General features: G+C 33.9%; 2 protein-coding genes and 1 long non-coding RNA gene across 5 annotated transcripts in view; 1 reads left to right on the forward strand and 2 right to left on the reverse strand.

Annotated features, from left to right (window-relative positions):
* Positions 1 to 87: 87 nt before the first annotated feature.
* LOC6044197 (cecropin-A2) lies at positions 88 to 423 on the reverse strand. Its single transcript, XM_001861707.2, has 2 exons — positions 298 to 423; positions 88 to 234 (listed from the first exon to the last, which is right to left on the reverse strand). The coding sequence occupies exons 1-2, from the start codon at positions 394 to 396 to the stop codon at positions 151 to 153; spliced, it is 183 nt and encodes a 60-aa protein (XP_001861742.2). The 5' UTR covers positions 397 to 423; the 3' UTR covers positions 88 to 150.
* Positions 424 to 5030: 4607 nt separating this feature from the next.
* LOC119765455 lies at positions 5031 to 5359 on the forward strand. The gene is made up of 2 exons (XR_005276743.1): positions 5031 to 5211; positions 5271 to 5359. It is a non-coding gene; the product is annotated as an uncharacterized LOC119765455 (long non-coding RNA).
* Positions 5360 to 11034: 5675 nt separating this feature from the next.
* The window catches only part of LOC6054604, a 54653-nt gene continuing 44734 nt past the window's right edge, over positions 11035 to 20953 (reverse strand). For all 3 annotated transcript variants that reach the window (XM_038248533.1, XM_038248532.1, XM_038248534.1), the window contains exons 2-5: positions 16098 to 16290; positions 15711 to 15869; positions 11607 to 11753; positions 11035 to 11550 (exon numbers count right to left, since the gene is read on the reverse strand). In XM_038248533.1, coding sequence (XP_038104461.1) covers positions 11452 to 11550; positions 11607 to 11753; positions 15711 to 15869; positions 16098 to 16226 — 534 coding nt within the window. In that variant the 5' untranslated portion in view covers positions 16227 to 16290 and the 3' untranslated portion in view covers positions 11035 to 11451. The remainder of the gene's footprint in view (positions 11551 to 11606; positions 11754 to 15710; positions 15870 to 16097; positions 16291 to 20953) is intronic.

Genomic DNA, 20953 nt, shown 5'->3' on the forward strand with positions numbered 1-20953 from the left:
GATTGCATACCTAACGGGCGTTAGCAAGAGAAATGTTTGGTTAGAGATGGTCGAGTTCGGAATGTTTCTTTCAATCAAATAATAAAATTTAATTTTTGAATAATGTTTATTTAGAGTGCCACATTTTCAAACAATCCATTTTTCAAAGAACTATTTTGGTCCAAGTGTATTAATTCCAGCAACCACAGGCAATGCCTTAGCCGTAGCTTCGAAGACATGTTTGCCAACTCTTTCCTGAAATAGAACATTTCAAAATTATTTCAAAGGATTTCACTTAGGAGATCATTTCAAACTTACCAAACGCTTTCCAAACTTTTTGAGACCACCAGCCTCGGTTTGTCCGAGAAAGGCCAGCGCGGCCAACAGGACAATTGCAAACAGTTTGCTGAAGTTCATGGTGATTTCTTAAAGGGTACAAACCTGGACTGATATGATTTAGCTGTAAAACGGGATGCTTTTATACTGTTAAGAAATATTCTTTTATCACTGGTCGATTGTTAGGGGTTCAACCCAGTTGGGGAAGCACCTGAAGCCATTTTCATATGATGCAATATGTACATTTTTAGACCCAATGTTGAAACAACTGTTTAAATAAGTACTCAGAAATGGTCGCACCGAAATCACCGTTTTGAAACTTCTTCTCTCTTCTATACCAATACAAAATTGATAAAATTGTAAATCACACAAACGATTCGTTTATGCGCGCCATGAATTTCATGCCTTCTAAATGTGAGCAATTCTCTAAAAAACCGGCCGATTTCGACCATTTTTATTTTTTGTATTTTTTGATTTGGCTCAAACTTTGTGGGGGCCTTCCCTATGACCAAAGAAGCCATTTTGCATCATTAGTTTGTCCATATAAATTTCCATACAAATTTGGCAGCTGTTCATACAAAAATGGTACGTAAATATTCGAAAATCTGTAACTTTTGAAGGAATTTTTTGATCAATTTGGTGTCTTCGGCAAAGTTGTAGGTATTGTTAAGGACTATTTAGAAAAAAATAGGTACACGGAAAAAAAAATTTCCCGATTTTTTTATTAACTTTTTTTTCACAAAAACTCAAATTCCCAAAATAAGTATTTTTTGATTTTCGAGATTTTTTGATATGTTTTAGGGGACAAAAATCCGCAACTTTTGAGCTATAGAGAAACATGGTCAAAAAATCTGCCGCCGAGTTATGATTTTTTGAAAAACTGGTGATTTTTGGAAAAAATCGAAATTTCATACATAAAATTTTTTTACCTCATTTTTTAATGCAAAATTGAATTTGCAATCGAAAAGTACTTTACAGATTTTTTGATAAAGGGCTCCGTTTTCAAGATATAGCCACCGAAAGTTTGATTTTAGCGAAATATTTGCAGTTTTTCAATTTTTAAAAATAGTGACCATGAGTGACCATTTCTAAAAATTACATAGATAGATACAGCGGCTTAAAGAAAAAGAAACACGAAAATTGAAGTTTTCTAAGTCTCACCCAAACAGCCCACCATTTTCTAATGACGATATCTCAGCAATTAATGGTCCGATTTTCAATGTTAACACATGAAACATTCGTGAAATTTTCCGATCTTTTCGAAAAAAATATTTTGAAAATTTTTAAATCAAGACTAACATTTTAAAAGGGCCAAACTTTGAATATTATGCCCATTAAAAATGTTAGTCTTGATTTAAAAATTTTCAAAATATTTTTTTCGAAAAGATCGGAAAATTTCACGAATGTTTCATGTTATAACATTGAAAATCGGACCATTAATTGCTGAGATATCGTCATTAGAAAATGGTGGGCTGTTTGGGTGAGACTTAGAAAACTTCAATTTTCGTGTTTCTTTTTCTTTAAGCCGCTGTATCTCAGCAACCAGAGGTCCAATCATCAATGTCTCTTAGACAATTTTATAGCAAATTTTCTGAACTCTTCAAAAAAAATATTTTTAGAAATGGTCACTCATGGTCACTATTTTTAAAAATCGAAAAACTGCAAATATTTCGCTGAAATCAAACTTTCGGTGGCTATATCTTGAAAACGGAGCCCTTTATCAAAAAATCTTTACAGTACTTTTCGATTGCAAATTCAATTTTGCATTAAAAAATGAGGTAAAAAAAATTTTATGTATGAAATTTCGATTTTTTCTAAAAATCACCAGTTTTTCAAAAAATCATAACTCGGCGGCAGATTTTTTGACCATGTTTCTCTATAGCTCAAAAGTTGCGGATTTTTGTCCCCTAAAACATATCAAAAAATCTCGAAAATCAAAAAATACGTATTTTGGGAATTTGAGTTTTGTGAAAAAAGTTAATAAAAAATCGGGAAATTTTTTTCCGTGTACCTATTTTTTCTAAATAGTCCTAACAATACCTACAACTTTGCCGAAGACACCAAATTGATCAAAAAATTCCTTCAAAAGTTACAGATTTTCGAATATTTACATACCATTTTTGTATGAACAGCTGCCAAATTTGTATGGAAATTTATATGGACAAACTAATGATGCAAAATGGCTTTTTTGGTCATAGGGAAGGCCCCCACAAAGTTTGAGCCAAATCAAAAAATACAAATAAAATCCATTTCCGGTTTTGGTAGAGAATTGCTCATGTTTAAAATCTACTTCGAAACGTGGGAACATAGAATTATGTGACGATTTTTGTATTTTTCATGGAAAGACGAAGATTGTTGCAGCCAGTAAAACAAAATAAAAAAGAACTATAATCTAATTCTATGAAATTCTGATAATGATTCTGAATGTTCGAACATTACACAAAAAACTCTTTGAATTATTCCTCTAACTATCTCTCACCTTTTAGTTATTTCTAAGTTTTTTCGAAGGTTATTCTGTTTATTTATGTTCCTTCAGTTGCTTCATTAGGCAAGGAGCCCAAATCTGTCATATCGTCTCGGGATGACTTTGTAGCGTTTACTGTCATTAACTTCAAAAATGTCAATTTTTATTATAATATAAACAAAATATTATCCTTTTAAGCGATTCAAAGCAAGAAAAACTATAGGAAATTGGAAATCACCAAAAACTGGTCAAAATCTCTTTTTTCAAAATTGTTTTTTTTTAATGTATCTTCACAAGAACTGAACTTAGGACAATGGTAAATATGAAGAATCATTTGTTAAACTTTATGAAGAATCAAATATCAAGAGAGGATGACGATTGTCGAGATTTCCAATTTCCCGGGAATCAAGAGTTGAATTTTGCTTTTTTCCGCTAATTCCAAAAGGTAAAAACTAGCTTAAAATGTAACTTTCCTGACAGAGATACTTACCAGCATTCAAAAGTAGTTTTATTCTTTTGTTGATCTATTGTAAATACACATCTTGTATAAGAATATTAAAAATTGCAAGAAAAACGGTACGAAATATTTTAGCTAGGTGGACTTGAACTGTACAAATATTGTATGATTTTTTTTAATAAAATAATAATTAAATGTTGTAGACGATGCGAAACACTCTGCTGATTATTTTTATTAGTTTGAAGAAGAGAAGTTTACTGGCTTCAACTACTCTAGGGGTAATTCTCTACCAACTCACACGAAATCGGGAAAAGTTGCCCCGACCCCTCTTCGATTTGCGTGAAACTTTGTCCTAAGGGGTAACTTTTGTCCCTGATCACGAATCCGAGGTCCGTTTTTTGATATCTCGTGACGGAGGGGCGGTACGACCCCTTCCATTTTTGAACATGCGAAAAAGAGGTGTTTTCAATAATTTGCAGCCTGAAACGGTGATGAGATAGAAATTTGGTGTCAAAGGGACTTTTATGTAAAATTAGACGCCCGATTTAATGGCGTACTCAGAATTCCGAAAAAACGTATTTTTCATCGAAAAAAACACTAAAAAAGTTTTAAATACTCTCCCATTTTCCGTTACTCGACTGTAAAAAATTTTGGAACATGTCATTTTATGGGAAATTTAATGTTCTTTTCGAATCTACATTGTCCCAGAAGGGTCATTTTTTCATTTAGAACAAAATTTTTCATTTTAAAATTTCGTGTTTTTTCTAACTTTGCAGGGTTATTTTTTAGAGTGTAACAATGTTCCACAAAGTTGTAGAGCAGACAATTACAAAAATTTTGATATATAGACATAAGGAGTTTGCTTATAAACATCACAAGTTATCCCGATTTTACGAAAAAAAGTTTTGAAAAAGTTACTTTTTGCGTTTCTCTTTGTTTCGTCGTCCGTGTCTGTCGCGGGTGAACGGCCATGATCGATGACGACCAACTTTTTCAAAACTTTTTTTCGTAAAATCGCGATAACTCGTGATGTTTATAAGCAAACCCTTATGTCTATATATCAAAATTTTGTAATTGTCTGCTCTACAACTTTGTAGAACATTGTTACACTCTAAAAATAACCCTGCAAAGTTAGAAAAACACGAAATTTTAAAATGAAAAATTTTGTTCTAAATGAAAAATGACCCTTCTGGACAATGTAGATTCGAAAGTACATTAAATTTCCCATAAATGACATGTTCCAAAATTTTACAGTCAGTAACGGAAAATGGAGAATTTTTAAAACTTTTTAGTGTTTTTCGATGAAAATACGTTTTTCGGAATTCTGAGTACGTCATCAAATCGGGCGTCTAATTTACATAAAAGTCCCTGACACCAAATTTCTATCTCATCACCGTTTCAGGCTGCAAAATTGCTCTTTTCGCATGTTCAAAATGGAAGGGTCGTACCGCCCCTCCGTCACGAGATATCAAAAAACGGACCTCGAATTCGTGATCAGGGACAAAAGTTACCCCTTAGGACAAAGTTTCACGCAAATCGAAGAGGGGTCGGGGCAACTGCTGTGTGAGTTGGCGGAGAATTACCCCTAGTCTTTTAGCTTATTTATTTAGAGCTAGTTTTGTTTAACCTTCAGAGTTTTTTTGCAATATCTTAGCCCAATCTACAGGCCCAGCACAAGGCTTTCGAGTAATTTCATCCTCGTTGACGATATGATGAGCTAACAAATGCTGCATTGATAACTGTGTAGTGTAGCGTGATTCATAAATTGCTCAAAGTTACTCCCCGCTTTATAAAAGTGCCACGCAAGACTGCAATTATCTGCATTGCATCGTTTGAAGCCATCCACCTTTATCGATTGAATTTTCTGAATATCGTTGAATGTTTATTAAAGAGCCAACATGAAATGCAATTGCTGCTTTGCCGACCATCCGGAATGGAAAATCCTGTCTGGATCTGCATGTTTGACCGGATTAGGGTAAGACTTGTGTTATGGAAGAATAGCGAAGTTAAATAAATAACAGTAATGTTTTGTAGGAAAAAATCAGGAACATTGCCGAGGAAGCACTGTCAATCGTGGCTCAAAGAACGATCGTAAAATCTATGTGAGTTTTATATTAAATATTTCAAAAAAAAAACATTTTGCAATGAACTAAATACATTCAAACTTGAAACATTCCTCTGATTGATCATGCGATTCAAATTTCAATACTGACTCAACTCTGAGTTTGGCAACTTCTAATCCGAATTTCCCCTCCAACATAAATGTCACCGCGAATTGGTCACTTCTTTTGATTCCCATGGCGCATAACAAGTTCACCTTCATCAATTCCGAAGGCATTTGACAACAAAATCCGCTTCACGATGACCAACCTCTTTGCTATTGACACCGACCTGTGAAAAACCAACAACAAATTGGTAAAGTTTACTACTCTATACCTTCGACATCGCCGACGAAGAGTGCGTGAACCTGAGATGGACTAAAGTCAATGTCATGAGTTTAGGTTTTTTGTTTTGTTTTCAATGCCAGATGACGATGACGAAAAAAAGGTTTCGGTCGTTTTGGTAAATTTAGCTGGCAGGGCGAGGTGGAGAACCGTTAATCAAACTTCTCCTTCGGAGAAGGGGGGTTGAGTGTAGTTGAGTGGATGTATTTTTACTTATTAAAATACTCCTAATAAAAATTACTTATTATGTTCAATAAAGTTTAAAGAAAAACATTGTATGTTTTCAAGTAAGGGCGATGCAAATATTTGTTTTATAAATTTATGTGTTGACTATGGTCAAAGACAAGAAGAAGGAAAAAGTGAAAACAAATATTTTTATTATGAACAGCAAAAAAGTTCGACATTATTTGAAGAATTATGATTGTTTGATAGGACAACATAATCGTTAATTTGAAAAATGAAATTTTCCCGATTCTTTCTGTTTAGGATTTTCATAATGTTGCATATTAATATTGAAAATTAACTTTAAGGAAAAATAAAAAAATGTCTCCATAAAATTTTAGAAAAAAAAAACTGCAAAAATCAAAGTAAATTAAACAAGCTTGATAGATACTACAAACTATCAAATTTGCATGAAAATGATGAGAAACGAATGAAATTTTTTTAACAGCCCACTTTTGCAATATTTTAATAAGCGCTGAATTTTTACAGTTTGATGAAAAAATCTCTATAAAAACGACCAGGCTGTCCTAAAAAAAGTTAGCCTTTTGTTTCTCAAAATTTAAAATGTTCTCAACTATCCGAGGGCAATACAAATCATTGCTAAGAATTTAATTGAATTGCATAGAATATTTTTTTTAAATTCGCAAACAAATAATTATCAAAGAAATTTCTGTATTCAATCCAATGGCACACTTTTCTATACAGAAATTTCATTTGAAAAGAGCCTGAACCGAAAAAAAATCTGGGGGTACCTTGGACAAAATAATTAGACACGTATTTCTTTGTCTGGCATATTTCGTTGAAGCCACCTTTAAAAAAAAAATCATATCTCCGTGTCACTTCATTCGATTTTAGCTGCCTTAGACGCAAAAGTTTGGCATTTTTCATTAACGAAAATTTTGATACCCAAACATGTATAGTAGGGTGGGTACGGAATTTAAAAAGTTCTCAGATCAAGTTCTGGTGTGGTTCCCCTTGTAGGGCATACCCATTGGGACTCTCACGCTAAATTTCAGCTCATTTGGCTGAAAACTGGCTTGTCTCAAGCTGGTTCAAGTTTACATGGAAATTACTATGGGAAATTTTGAATTTTCGTTCATTCGATCCTACAGGCCTGGAGAAAACATGTAGAAACTTCTAGGATGGCCAGAAATGAGCGGAATCGTCTGGAGAACAACTTTTCCTAAGTGACCAGGTCGATTCGTTCAATCCCCATCGAGCTCAACGGCAATACATCCGGGATTTTCGGAACCAACGGTTTTCCCCAGAAAAGCATCAAATTTTCCTTAGCATGCTATGAATGCTTGATGAAAACCGCGACGCCACATGTCAAACAGCTACCACGTGATTGTAAAACTTTCACCATAACATTTTTTTTTCTTATTTGGAGGTAAAGAATACAGCTAAATAGTATCAGCATCACCATAAATGATAATTCTATAGTTCAAAACGAAATGAAATTTATTTTTATAGGCAATGCTAGTCCACGTGGTAGCCTGTTCGATATGTGGCGTCGCGGTGTTCATCAAGCATTCATAGCATGCTAAGGAAATGTGATGCTCTGCTGGGAAAAAACGGGTGATTCCGAAAACCCCGGATGTATTGCCGTTGAGCTCGATGGGGGTTGAACGAATCGACCTGGTTCCTTAGGGAAAGTTGTTCTCCACACGATTCCGCTCATTTCTGGCCATCCTAGAAGTTTCTACATGTTTTCCCCAGACCTGCAGGAGCGAATGAACGAAAATTCCAAATTTCCCATAGTAATTTCCATGTAAAGTTGAACCCGCTTGAGACAATCCAGTTTTCAATCAAATGAGCTGAAATTTGGCGTGAGAGTCCCCATGGGTATGCCCTACAAGGGGAACCACACCAGAACTTGATCTGAGAACTTTTCAAAATCCGTACCCACCCTAATGTATAGGTCATCGCTGAAATTTTAAAGTTATTTCAGTTTAGTGAAAAAAGTTGAATTTTTGTCGATTTCATAATTTTTCTGTTTTTGCGCGTGGCGTGTCGAAAAATTCAGTTTTTTTTTTGAAAAATATCATGCGTCGAAAACGTACAGTTTGACATCGCCAATTTCTTGATAAAATATGTGAAATTTTCCGAGGAATACGACAAAAATATTTTCAGAAATAGGCTCTTTGGTCCAGACACGGTCAAAACGTCATTTTATGTTTTCATACGACTTTTTCAAATGTTAAGCTAGATTTTTGAAATTCCTTACTATTTTTTTTTTCAAATAGTCATGCTTATCACCTTTCTTTTGCGTCTAAGAATGCTAAAATCGGATGAAGTGACACGGAGTTATGATTTTTTAAATGTGGTTGTTGCAAAAAAAGGACGAAAATGACCATTTTTGGCAAGGTGTAGGTCACCCTAATGACCACACAAAAATATGAGTCTAATTATTTTGACCAAGGAACCCCTAGAAAAAATTAAGCCTGATCGGAGAACTTTTTTTTGGTTTAGGCTCTTTTCAAATGGAATTGCTGTTTATTTATATTTTAGTTGGGAATTTAGGATCACAGATCGTGAAAAGATTTTTAAATATTCCTTGGTATTTTCGATTTTTTTAAATGTTGCATAAACATTATCAAGTATTCAAAGCATTGTGATATTTTAAATTTCGATATTTTGCAAACTGGAGTTTTTTTTAAAAGGACCAATAAACCAAATTTTCAGTTTTTTGCTTTTTGGGTGTTTTTAGAACCGCCTTGAGTCAGGGGTATTGAAAAACACCCAAAAAGCAAAAACTGAAAATTTGGTTTATTGGTCCTTTTAAAAAAAAACTCCAGAAATACAGTTTGAAATTTATCATTTTTTAAATCCTAGCCTCCTCCTCCTCTCGACCTTAATCAGAGCAGAGGGGCACAAACTTCAAGTTCAATTATGGAGTTTTTTTTTAATGTCCAACAAATCAAATTTCCAGTTTTTGCTTGTTGGGTGTTTGAAACCGCCTTGAGTCAGGGGTATTAAAACACTCAAAAAGCAAAAACTGAAAATTTGGTTTATTGGACCTTTAAAAAAAACCCCAGAATTTGTACTTGTTCAACAAAAGAAAACTTAAAATAGGATTATAGGATAGCTCTTTAAATATCAATAAATTTGAATTGGTAAACTGACTACATAATTCGATATGTTGAACATTTTAATTTTTTCTCACTAAGAGCAGAAGAAATATAAATTACCATTAGAACAGCTTTATAGCAAGAGATTTTCACCGGTTGTCCTCATTAAAAGGTATCGGAGCGTTTAATTGCACATATTTGTCGAATATATCTACTCACTTTTTCTAAAGGTTAAGGGGTTGCATCCAAATGTTGGTTAATAAATGTATATACATTGAAAATATGCATTTATTTACCTAAATTTTGATGCAACCCTTTAACGCTTTAACCTTAAGAGATAACGAGTTGGTAAATTCGACAAATATGTGCAAATAAACTCTAGTAACAATTTGTAGAATATTTTAAAAAAATCGCAAAAATCATTGAACAAAGTTGGGCAAAAAAAATGTTTTAAGGGTAATTCATAAACAACGAGACATATCTAGAAACCTTGAGCTTATAGAGAGTTGGTGTCTTGGACAAACTTTCTCGTGGCTTTTAATCTACAGCTTTTCTAATAACACCAAGTCTCTATCGCTTGTATTAAAAAAATAAAAATGATTTCACACTATTATATGAGTTCATAATAAATGTCATTTTAGCAAAATAAAGAGTTTTTTTATACTCTACAATTTCTCAGGAGAAAGTATAGTTCTAAAATGCTTGGATTTGAAGTTATCCTAAAACGATCACGTTCTTTGCGTTTTGAACCACTGTGGTGTGGGGTGTGAGATAGAGTCTTACAAATCGAGCCAAACATTTAATTAGGGCACAACACCAAAACGTAAACATTCGGGATTATTCCACTATTTCATTCATTAGTACACTCCCTACATGCCCTCCAAGTATCTGATTGATAGCAAACAATTTCCTATTAAAAAAAATCAAAAACACAAAAGGACACATAACAATAATCACTCCAAGCTAAAAAAAAAGTTCAAATGTGCTTTTTTATTTTTTGTGAGTTTTTCGTAGTTGAGGAACTTTTTGTGTTATAAAGTTAACTTTGCATACATTCTTAACACTAATTCACTTCAAAACAAAGTTTGGTTTACTTTCCACCAAGGATTTCTGCATAAAAAACGAAAAAAAACTTCGTCAAAATACAATATTTAAAACGGTCTCGCGCTGTTCAGTACACTTTTGAAGAATTTTTATGTTTCACATACCATATCCACACTATGCAATCACAAAACTACGCCAATTATCAAAATTTCCTCTGAATTCCTCATTATTTCTAACTAAACAAAAGGGCCTATAAACATCATTCAAAACAACAATCCAGTGACAGTGCTTTAGTGCCCTTTCGGTTCTCTTCTAAATTGCATTTAGAAAGGGCCCATTATAAACAAAAGTGGAATGTTGGAAAGTTAACATAAATTAAAAAGCAGAGTTGAGGATTATGATGTGTTTTATCGTATCATCAGTAGAAATACCATCAGTCAAGCTTCTTTTTTAAATAGGAATCGAAGCAAGTTGTACACTTTTTGCATGCGATTTTCTCGAATCGCGGTTTTTGGTTTTGTGCCCTTATGAAATGTTTAGCACAAAATGTCTGCATTTTTGTTACCTCTTATGAAAAGGGTAAATTTCAATCTAAAATAACTTTTTCCCGCTGAGGGTTATTACTGCCTTCCCACTAACAATAGCCACACGTCAAAACCCCGTCACAGCAGGCTGCATATTTTGATGTATTTTTTTGTCTCTTCCAATCTTCGCCGCGATTCATCTCTTGTTACTATTTTCGTTGGTGGTGTTGTCTTTGCTCTTCAAATTAGTATGAGGCTGAGGCTGTCGGGCGTCGGCACCACCTGACGCAACCATCAAGCCTCTCTGTCAAGGTCGATCATCAGCAGAAGGTGGCTCACGTCACGACATTGACAGTCAACGACCAATCGCGCGGTGGTAATAATAAAGGTAGCGCATTTATGACAGATCGGATGTGGTCAATTTATTAGAGGTGGCGTGAGTAATGAGATTGTCGTCTGAAGGTGATCTTTGATTGAACAATTGAAACGGAAATGCAGTAAATCAAGTTGTTTTTATTGGCACTTTTCGAAAGTCTTTGCACAGCTAAGATTATTCGACATTGACTAACACTAATTGGTGAACTCGTTGAGGGGACTAACAGTGCGCACTGTATCCGTTAGTTCCATCAATCGTGGCAAAAGAGTTCACCGTTCAAAGTCTTGCTAAACCTTACCGAATCTGTACAAGGATGGTTATTAAACTGAGCAAAAGTGTCTTCTCTAACTCCTAAAACCTTAACGTGTTACACAAAAAAGCACAAAATAAGTAAGTTTCGTTGCTATCACAGAGAAATCCCCTCAACTTAGGTACTTATAGTCTCATCCAGATTTTTTTTTTTTTCGCTACAAACAAAAGAAGGTAAACTGTGGAACACATAACCTCAAATAACGCGGAACCTTTCGCGGAGTCTCAGGGCTTGACCGTGGTCGTCGTCGTATTCCTGGTGATCTTCGGGAAGGCGGAGTTCTTCAGCTCCTGCTTGTAGAAGTCGACGTTGTATTTGGTTTGCTGAAATTGTACAAATTGTCAGAATATAAAATCAAAATGAATTTGAAGTGGCCTACATTCCAGGCGTCATTCCACTCGGTGCGGAAAAGCTTCTGCAGTCCTCGGTAGTTCCGGTTCAGGATTACGCCCAGCTCGGCCCTGGAGATGCGGTACTTGGCCGTGGTGCTTGTGGACGGATCGGCCGTTGTGGTTGGCAGCAGGGGCTAGAATTGGGTGATGGGGAGAGGGGAAGAGAGCACACACACATACAAATCTTTGGTCTAGTTTTAGGTTTGGTATAGTATGACACTCGGTTAAGCTTGCTTGTAGCGGTGTGGAGCGTCTTGTGTTGGAACTGGGTCTCTGGATCATGTGGGAGAGTTGAGGGTTTTGGGGGCGATTGGTGAAAATTCAGGAAAAAAATGTATTGTCTTTTGGTTATGTTTTTTAGACGAAGTTTATTTAATTATTTGATATTTTTTTGCATCTTGTTTTTCGCTATATTGAACATAAAAAATGTAATCAGAGATAAACATGAAATATGGTTAGTTCATTTTATCTCAATTGATTTAATAAAAATGATTTAAAGAAAAATTAATGCTATTTTTAAAAGACTTTGATGCTTATAAAGTTTAAAATATAATTTGAAGACGAGCCACACACAAAGACAATCATCATTTGGTTTGCCGATATTTTGAAAAAAATGGTCTGAATGCCAACATTTTCTAAAAATCAACACGGAAATAGATTTCTGGAAAATTTAAATAAAGGTCACAATATTTACCACTGCACAGTGGTCCAAATCGCAAAATTAAGTGGAAAATTTATTTTCCGAAAAAATGTGATGTTTTGTAGCAGTCTTCAGAAGAGTTGTTGCAAATAGGAAAGTGCAACTTTTGGTTGCAAAATTAGGGTGGTTCAGGATAAGGGTGATTTCGAAAAATCTAACTTTTCAGGAATATTGTTGGGAATTTATTTGGCTTCTAGAATTTTTTTGCGTTTGCCAATCCAAGCTACTTTGTCAAAGACACCAACAATCTACGCCTTTTACGATCAAATTTAGGAAATTTGTCTGAGCAAAAAATCATTCATTTTTGAGCAAACCTTCAAAAATCATTCATTTTTGAGTAAACCTTCAAAAATCATTCAAAAATCATCAACTTTAGTTTTAGAGAAAAGTGATGTTGGGTGGACTTTTCGAGCTCTATGAAACAATTTTTTTTTTGTAACGAGTCGTTTTGGGCTTTAGGTTCAAATATTACAACCATTTTAATGTGTGTTTTTTTAATGTATAATTTCTAAGGGAAATGTGTATAGGACCACCCCAAGAAAGTTTAAAAATTTTCCTTCTTTATGTTTTTTCATGTAACATTGCCGTTGAATCTCAAAATTGAACCAAAGTGTCAAAATATCGATTTTTGGTCATATTTTGGGTTTCTATGTAAAATTTCCATTCCAAGCCATTTTCTTAAGTATTGATTGTAAAACAAACAAACACATATTTTAATCAGATAGGCCACCGGAATTTCTATAAGTTTATTGAAATTGATCGTTTGTTTTATGTTTTAGAGAACAAAAAAAAAGATAATATATAAACTTGCAGTTATTAGTATTTTACCACTCTATCGTTATCTTTATTTCGATAATTTGATCGGGGGTAATTTAATTGCCGATAATGAATGATTACCCATTTTTTAAACCTTTCTAAAATCGATTAGTTCAACCATATCATGTTCACGGCTTTCACTAAGAATATATGTTTTGAAACTCAAAGTAAAATATGTACTCAAAACTGTTCACAAAATACCGTATTTTTCGAAAGAACTAAACGTAATTTTTCAATATAAGTATCAAACGAAACGAATTTTGTATGCTTTTTCACTTTCTTAGAGTTTTTATTTGAAAATACTAAAATTTTCACAAATTACCACATTTTTTCTATAAAAAATGAGTATTTTCGAAAAAATACGGGAATTTCTGAAAAATTTTGTATGTTCCAAAAAAGTGAAAAAAGCACACAAAATTTCGCTTTCGTGTGATGCAAATTTTGAAATTTTGAGTATTTAAAAAAGTACGGTATTTTGTGAAAATTTTGATATTTTCCAAACAAACAACTATAATAAATTGAAAAAGCATACAAATTTTCGCTTCGTTTGAAACCCATACGTCAAATTATGAAAATTTGAGTATTTTCGAAAAATTACGGTATTTTGTGAACAACTTTGAAGACATATTCATACTTTGAAACTTACTGCAATACAAAGAAATTATATTCTTAGCATTGAAAATTCAACATTATAAGGTTGAATAGATCAATTTTAGAAAGATTTTAAAATGCATTATCGTCCATTATCGGCAATAAGATTATCGATTATAATCCTTGATTTTCAGATATTTTATTTTTTTAAATCATTCCGGCATCATTTTATTGATAAATGATCAGCGCCGTACCTAGGAGTTGGCGTGGTTGGCGACCGCCAAGGGCGCCAGTCCTTGGGGGGCGCCGAAATCGATGGTTGTACAAAATTTGCTATACCATCCTCATTAAATATTTGAAACAGAAAGGGCGCTTAATTAAAAAATACAAATACAAATAACTAGATAATTTGGTCTAAAATACAATAAAAAATGTTTAGGGGCGCCAAAGTCAATTGTATGGATATTTCTACTGAAGTGTTTTTGAAAATTCATACTTAATGCTAAATTTATTTTTTCGTCAAAGAGGGGCGCGCAAGTGGCAGAAAGTTAAAGGAGTTCTAGAAGAGCTTCTCAAAATAAAAACACGTTAAAGTTTGGACCGTTGTATAATGAAGTTTAAGTCATACCATCCAGACTAAAAAAATGTCCAACTATATGTTATTTTCATGTTAATGTGGCTGTAAATCACAAACAGTCAAATTGTGAAAAAATTATGGTCATATTTTGAGCTTCTTTGAAATTGGAATTATATTAACATTAAAACATATACCATTCTTTAGATTTTTTTACATTCTCGAGTTAAAAAATGGCCTTTGCAATATTTTCAGCTTGATTTCCCCTTTTATAATCAACTTCGTGCATTGAAATTTGCTTACTCTTTTTCAAAATACTAGAGTTTTGAAATTGGAAAACTGCTGTAAAATTTCACAATTAAGACCAACATTATTTGTTCAAGAAAAAAAAAATGTTTTTCAGATCACATCAATTTTTCAGTTTTAGCTTAACTGGTGTTGATTACTTTTTAAGTTTTGGCAATGAAAAAAATATAGCTAAAAACAAAAAAAAAATATCAGGATTTGAAAACATTTGCATAGTTTTGCGCAAAAGATATCTATCAAGAATGTAAAAAAAAAATACGAATTTAAAAACGTCGAGAACAGAACACTGATGAAGTCTGCAAGTAGTAGACGAAATACGTATCTGTCAAGATATTAAAAACATATAGCGAAATTAAAAGGAACAACTCGTCTCTTTGTATTCACAGTAATGCATTCTGCTAAAACGCTCAACCAAACCACAAACCACAATTAAAAAACCAAACAAATTCTTATTTAAAAAAAATCAATACAAAACATAATTTAAAAAAAAATCAAATTATAAAATATAATCTCAAATATCGTAAGGGCTAATCACTCAAAATGAACAAAAAATATCTTATCTTTAATACTTAGAAGTTTTGGAAACTTTTAATTGCAAAACAACTGGACTATTTTGCAACTGAACTATCCTGCATTTAAAAACACTTTTTTCATTCAAATGTTGAAACCGTGGCCTGTAATTTCAATTTTTAACTTTTTTAATTTTTTTTGTCAGAGTCGAGGGACATAAACATAAAAAAACTATTGCTAAGGCCTAAATTGAATATTGCTTAAGCCTAAATTGATTTAAGCAAGAAAGTTTCTACATTATAATTTTGTTCAATTATTAGTTGAAAATTTGAAAATTAAAGATTTCTTACAACCATGAAAACAGACCTGCAGTATTCATCCTAAATACTTAGGTTATTGCAACCCATTCACAGAAGAATAAATATTATAAATTTTTAACAAATTGTAGTTATTTTAGCTTACATACTCTGTAAATGAAGCTTGAAATTACATCAGTTTTAAAATCGATTAGAGATTTTCTTTAAAAAATCCTTCTACCAATCGCCCCCTATTTCCCCCTCCACTCCTCCCCCTCCATCAGCATCAGCTATTTACATTTGGCGTGGTGGTGGTGAACGTGTCGGTGAACTCGTTGCTCAGGATGTCGTACACGTTCTTCAGCGTCCACGTGGTGTCGTTGTACTGCTGGTAGAACAGGCGGCCCATGGTGGCGATCTTCTGGAAGAAGCCAAGCGCACGTGTGTGTCGAATAAGCTGAGCCAAAAAGTAGTTGCACACGAGAGAGAAAAAAAAGAGAAAAGAAAACACACACAAAAACACACACCTGTCAGTATTTTTTGCTAACTACAAAACCAAAAAAGGAAATCCTTCGGTCCAGAGAAGGATTTGGGAGCTGAAAATCTAGATTAAAACTACTCAACAAAATTTCAGTTCCAAAATCCAAAAAAATCACTCAAAACCAGCACACACCATAGAACTTACCGGTTTGTGAGAAGATTCGGACGCCGCTAGGGGATTCAGGCTGTTGTCGTTGACCTGGCTGCAGCAGCTGGCGACCATCAGGAACACTACCAGGGTCAGTTTCCACGGGCACCGGACGAAGGAGGACATTTTGCCGCGCGAGGTGTGATCAAGGGGGGGAGGAGAGAGGTGGGGAAGGGCCAAACGGAAGAGGCTGTAAAAGAAAAAGAAAATTTATAGGAAAAATCATCTTGAAAATTGATTTAAACAACAAGACAAAAAATTCCACTGATTTATTTATATTTTTTATAGAAGTGAGAAATTTCTCAAAAAAAAAAAAATAAAAAATAAATATCAAATAAGAATAATCATAAAAGCACAGGGAATTCCGTATTTTTTCCTTCATTGGAAGCTCGCAGAACCACCTTGATCTATACCTGTTGAATTGTTCGAGTGATGTAAAGAAATGTATTTTCGTATAATTTTGAATGTAAATTTTGGCTGATTTTAGCGTGACGTACTTTATGGATGGAGACTAATAAATTTGAAAATTCATTAGTATTTTTTTGAATTAAGTTTGTTTAGCTGTTCGATTTCATTAGAAAGCTGTTTTAAGTTCTGAATTGGCCAAATTTGAATCGGTCATTCTACTGCGTTGCATTCATTAACTGTATAATTTTTCAATCGATTTAAAAATAGCCTGGGGTCGTAAAAGTAAATGGTTTGTGGTATACTATAGTATATATACCATAAAAGTATATTTAAAGGTTTACATTAGGGTGGTCCAAATCCGGGCTTTCTTGGGGCTACCCCCTGAAATCAAAGATTGACCCATCACTAGGCTAAATTCCAAATTTGAGCTCATTCTGACCATGGGACGCAACTCAAAAATGGACATTTTCGGAAGCTAATAACTTTTTTACAAAAAATCCCTAAAATATGGTCTCTTCAGTTGCTCTAAATTTAATGAAGGTTCTACATCTAAGAAATGGTAAGCATCGGAAAAATATAGGGCCCTCCACCGGTAAAAAAGAAAAAAAAACAGTTGCTTTTCTCCATACATGTTAATGATTTTTTCCCATACAAACTTTAAGCGAGTGGAGTGTAAGAATGAGCTTAAATTTGGAATTTATCCTAGTGATGGGTCAATCTTTGATTTTAGGGTGTAGCCTCAAGAATGTCCAGATTTGGACCACCCTAGTTTACATATATGTAAATCAGCGAAAATTTCAAGTTTTGGTTTGAGCACACACTCTTTTAAAATCTTTTTTCAGAGCATACAAATATACATTTCCACTATTACCAACAGAAATTTGAAGACATTTGGTTGTATCATTGCCCAGATAAAGCTATTTTTGAAGTTTGCAGTTACAAATGACATGGACCACGATATCTCTTCACTGCTTTGACCAAATCGGCTCAAAATGTTGGTGACGACTCACCAACCCCGTGTGCATGACTATGGCCGATTTTCAACAAGTTTATTGGAACAATTGATGAAAATATGTATTTGTTTTCTAGAAATAAAAAATCGTTATGCCTTCGTAAACCTTCATAAGGCTATAATCCTGCTCTAAAAATATGAAAATTAAGGTTCTTAGAACTGCTTTTGTTTCAAAGAATGAAAAAAATAATTACATTTTAATAATTTCAAAAACAAAAAACTTGGCCCGAAAAATCAGGGAATAAAAAACCTACCCTAATTTCAAAAAAGAATTCAGGAATAGAAAACGAAATTGTTATGGTGTTGATTACAAAGTTTGAAAAGAATTTTTAATTTGAATGTTAAAAAATGCTAAAATTTTTCATTTCTTCATTTTTGTTATACATTGAAAATCAATCCAATAGTTGCTTCATCTGGACATTGGACACTATTTTGTTGAACCTCAGATAACCTTGTTTTTCTTGCTGCATTTCACTCAAGGGCTGTTATTCAGCAACCGTTAGTTCAATCTACAAAGGTTTTGAATTATTTTAAGTGGTAGTCAAGAACCCAGTTAAAAAGAATTCAATTGATTCTGACAGAATCCTGCAAGAATTGTTCAAACATTCCTGCAAAATCCTGCTAGAATTTACTACTCTGTAAGAACTTTGCCAGAATCCTGACTGGGTACATTCATGACAGGTGAAAAAGGCACACGTAAAAGGTTATAACTTAAAGGTAGTGCAATTTGTCGAGAAAATGATTCATTTTTTTAAAAAGATCGGAAAATTTCACGAATGTTTCATGTTTTAACATTGAATATCGGACCATTAGTTCCCGAGATATCTACATTAGAAAATGGTTGGCTGTTTGGGTGAAACTTAGAAAACTTCAATTTTCCTGTTTCTTTTTCTTAAAGTGGCTGTATCTCAGCAACCAGAGGTCCAATCTTGAATGTCACTTGAAAAAAAATTATAGCAAATTTACTGAACGTTAACAAAATATTTTTAAGAAACGTCACTCATGGTCACTATTTAAAAAAAATCTTAAACTGCAAATATTTCACTAAAATTAAACTGTCGATGGCTATATCTTGAAAACAGAGCCCTTTATTAAAAAATCTGTAAAGTACTTTTCGATTGCAAATTCAATTTAACATTTCTCTATGGCTCAAAAGTTGCGGGATTTTGTCCCCTAAAACATGTAAAAAATCTCGAAAATGGAAAAATACATATTTTGGGAAAAAGAGTGTTTGTAAAAAAAAGTTGATTAAAAAATCTGCATTTTTTTCCGCGTACCTATTTTTTTCTCAATAGTCCTCAACAATACCTAGAACTTTGCTGAAGAAACCAAATTGATCAGAAAAACTAACTTAATCCACCTAAGTGATTGGTGCCTTCCTCACTTTTTACCAATATTTGGTGATATGATGGGTTTGGACACAAATTCCATCTATTTCTCAATAAAAAAATACACAAATATCACTTAAGCGGTCATAACTTGACACTGAGCGTTGCCAGATCTTCAATGTTTTGGACTCATGGGAAAGACTCATAACCTAACTAACGATGGGTCGGATGATGGATCCGGACATAGTTTACATGCATTTAAGTGAGTTCCGGCATCAAAAAAGTTCATAAATATCACTTAAGTGGTCATAACTTGAGACAGGGTTGCCAGATCTTCAATGTTTTGGAAACATTCGAAAGGTCTTTTGATTATCTAACCAACGATGGGTCGGATTATGGATCCGGACATAGTTTACATGCATTTAAGTGAGTTCCGGCATCAAAAAAGTTCATAAATATCACTTAAGTGGTCATAACTTGAGACAGGGTTGCCAGATCTTCAATGTTTTGGACTCATTGGAAAGGTCTTTTGATTATCTAACCAACGATGGGTCGGATGACGGATCCGGACATAGTTTACATACATTTAGGTGAGATCCGGCTTCGAAAAAGTTCATAAATACCACTTAAGTGGTCATAACTTGAGACAGGGTTGCCAGATCTTTAATGTTTTGGACGCATTGGAAAGGTCTTTCGATTACCTAACCAACGATGGGTCGTATGATGGATACGGACATAGTTTACATGCATTTAAGTGAGATCTGGCATCAAAAAAGTACATAAATATCACTTAAGTGGTCATAACTTGAGACAGGGTTGCCAGATCTTCAATGTTTTGGACTCATTGGAAAGGTCTTTTGAATATCTAACCAACGATGGGTCGGATGATGGATCCGGACATAGTTTACATACATTTAAGTGAGATCCGGCTTCTAAAAAGTTCATAAATATCACTTAAGTAGTCATAACTTGAGACAGGGTTGCCAGATCTTCAATGTTTTGGACTCATTGGAAAGGTCTTTTGATTATCTAACCAACGATGGGTCGGATCATGGATCCGGACATAGTTTACATACATTTAAGTGAGATCCGGCTTTAAAAAAAATCATAAATATCACTTAAGTGGTCATAACTTGAGACAGGGTTGCCAGATCTTTAATGTTTTGGACGCATTGGAAAAGTCTTTCGATTACCTAACCAACGATGGGTCGTATGATGGATACGGACATAGTTTACATGCATTTAAGTGAGATCCGGCATCAAAAAAGTACATAAATATCACTTAAGTGGTCATAACTTGAGACAGGGTTGCCAGATCTTCAATGTTTTGGACTCATTGGAAAGGTCTTTTGATTATCTAACCAACGATGGGTCGGATGATGGATCCGGACATAGTTTACATACATTTAAGTGAGATCCGGCTTCTACAAAGTTCATAAATATCACTTAAGTAGTCATAACTTGAGACAGGGTTGCCAGATCTTCAATGTTTTGGACTCATTGGAAAGGTCTTTTGATTATCTAACCAACGATGGGTCGGATGATGGATCCGGACATAGTTTACATACATTTAAGTGAGATCCGGCTTCTAAAAAGTTCATAAATATCACTTAAGTAGTCATAACTTGAGACAGGGTTGCCAGATCTTCAATGTTTTGGACTCATTGGAAAGGTCTTTTGATTATCTAACCAACGATGGGTCGGATGATGGATCCGGACATAGTTTACATACATTTAAGTGAGATCCGGCTTCTAAAAAGTTCATAAATATCACTTAAGTGGTCATAACTTGAGACAGGGTTGCCAGATCTTTAATGTTTTGGACGCATTGGAAAGGTCTTTCGATTACCTAACCAACGATGGGTCGTATGATGGATACGGACATAGTTTACATGCATTTAAGTGAGATCCGGCATCAAAAAAGTTCATAAATATCACTTAAGTAGTCATAACTTGAGACAGGGTTGCCAGATCTTCAATGTTTTGGACTCATTGGAAAGGTCTTTTGATTATCTAACCAACGATGGGTCGGATGATGGATCCGGACATAGTTTACATACATTTAAGTGAGATCCGGCTTCTAAAAAGTTCATAAATATCACTCA

Source organism: Culex quinquefasciatus, chromosome 1 (genome assembly GCF_015732765.1).
Source record: "Culex quinquefasciatus strain JHB chromosome 1, VPISU_Cqui_1.0_pri_paternal, whole genome shotgun sequence".
NCBI lineage: Eukaryota > Metazoa > Arthropoda > Insecta > Diptera > Culicidae > Culex > Culex quinquefasciatus.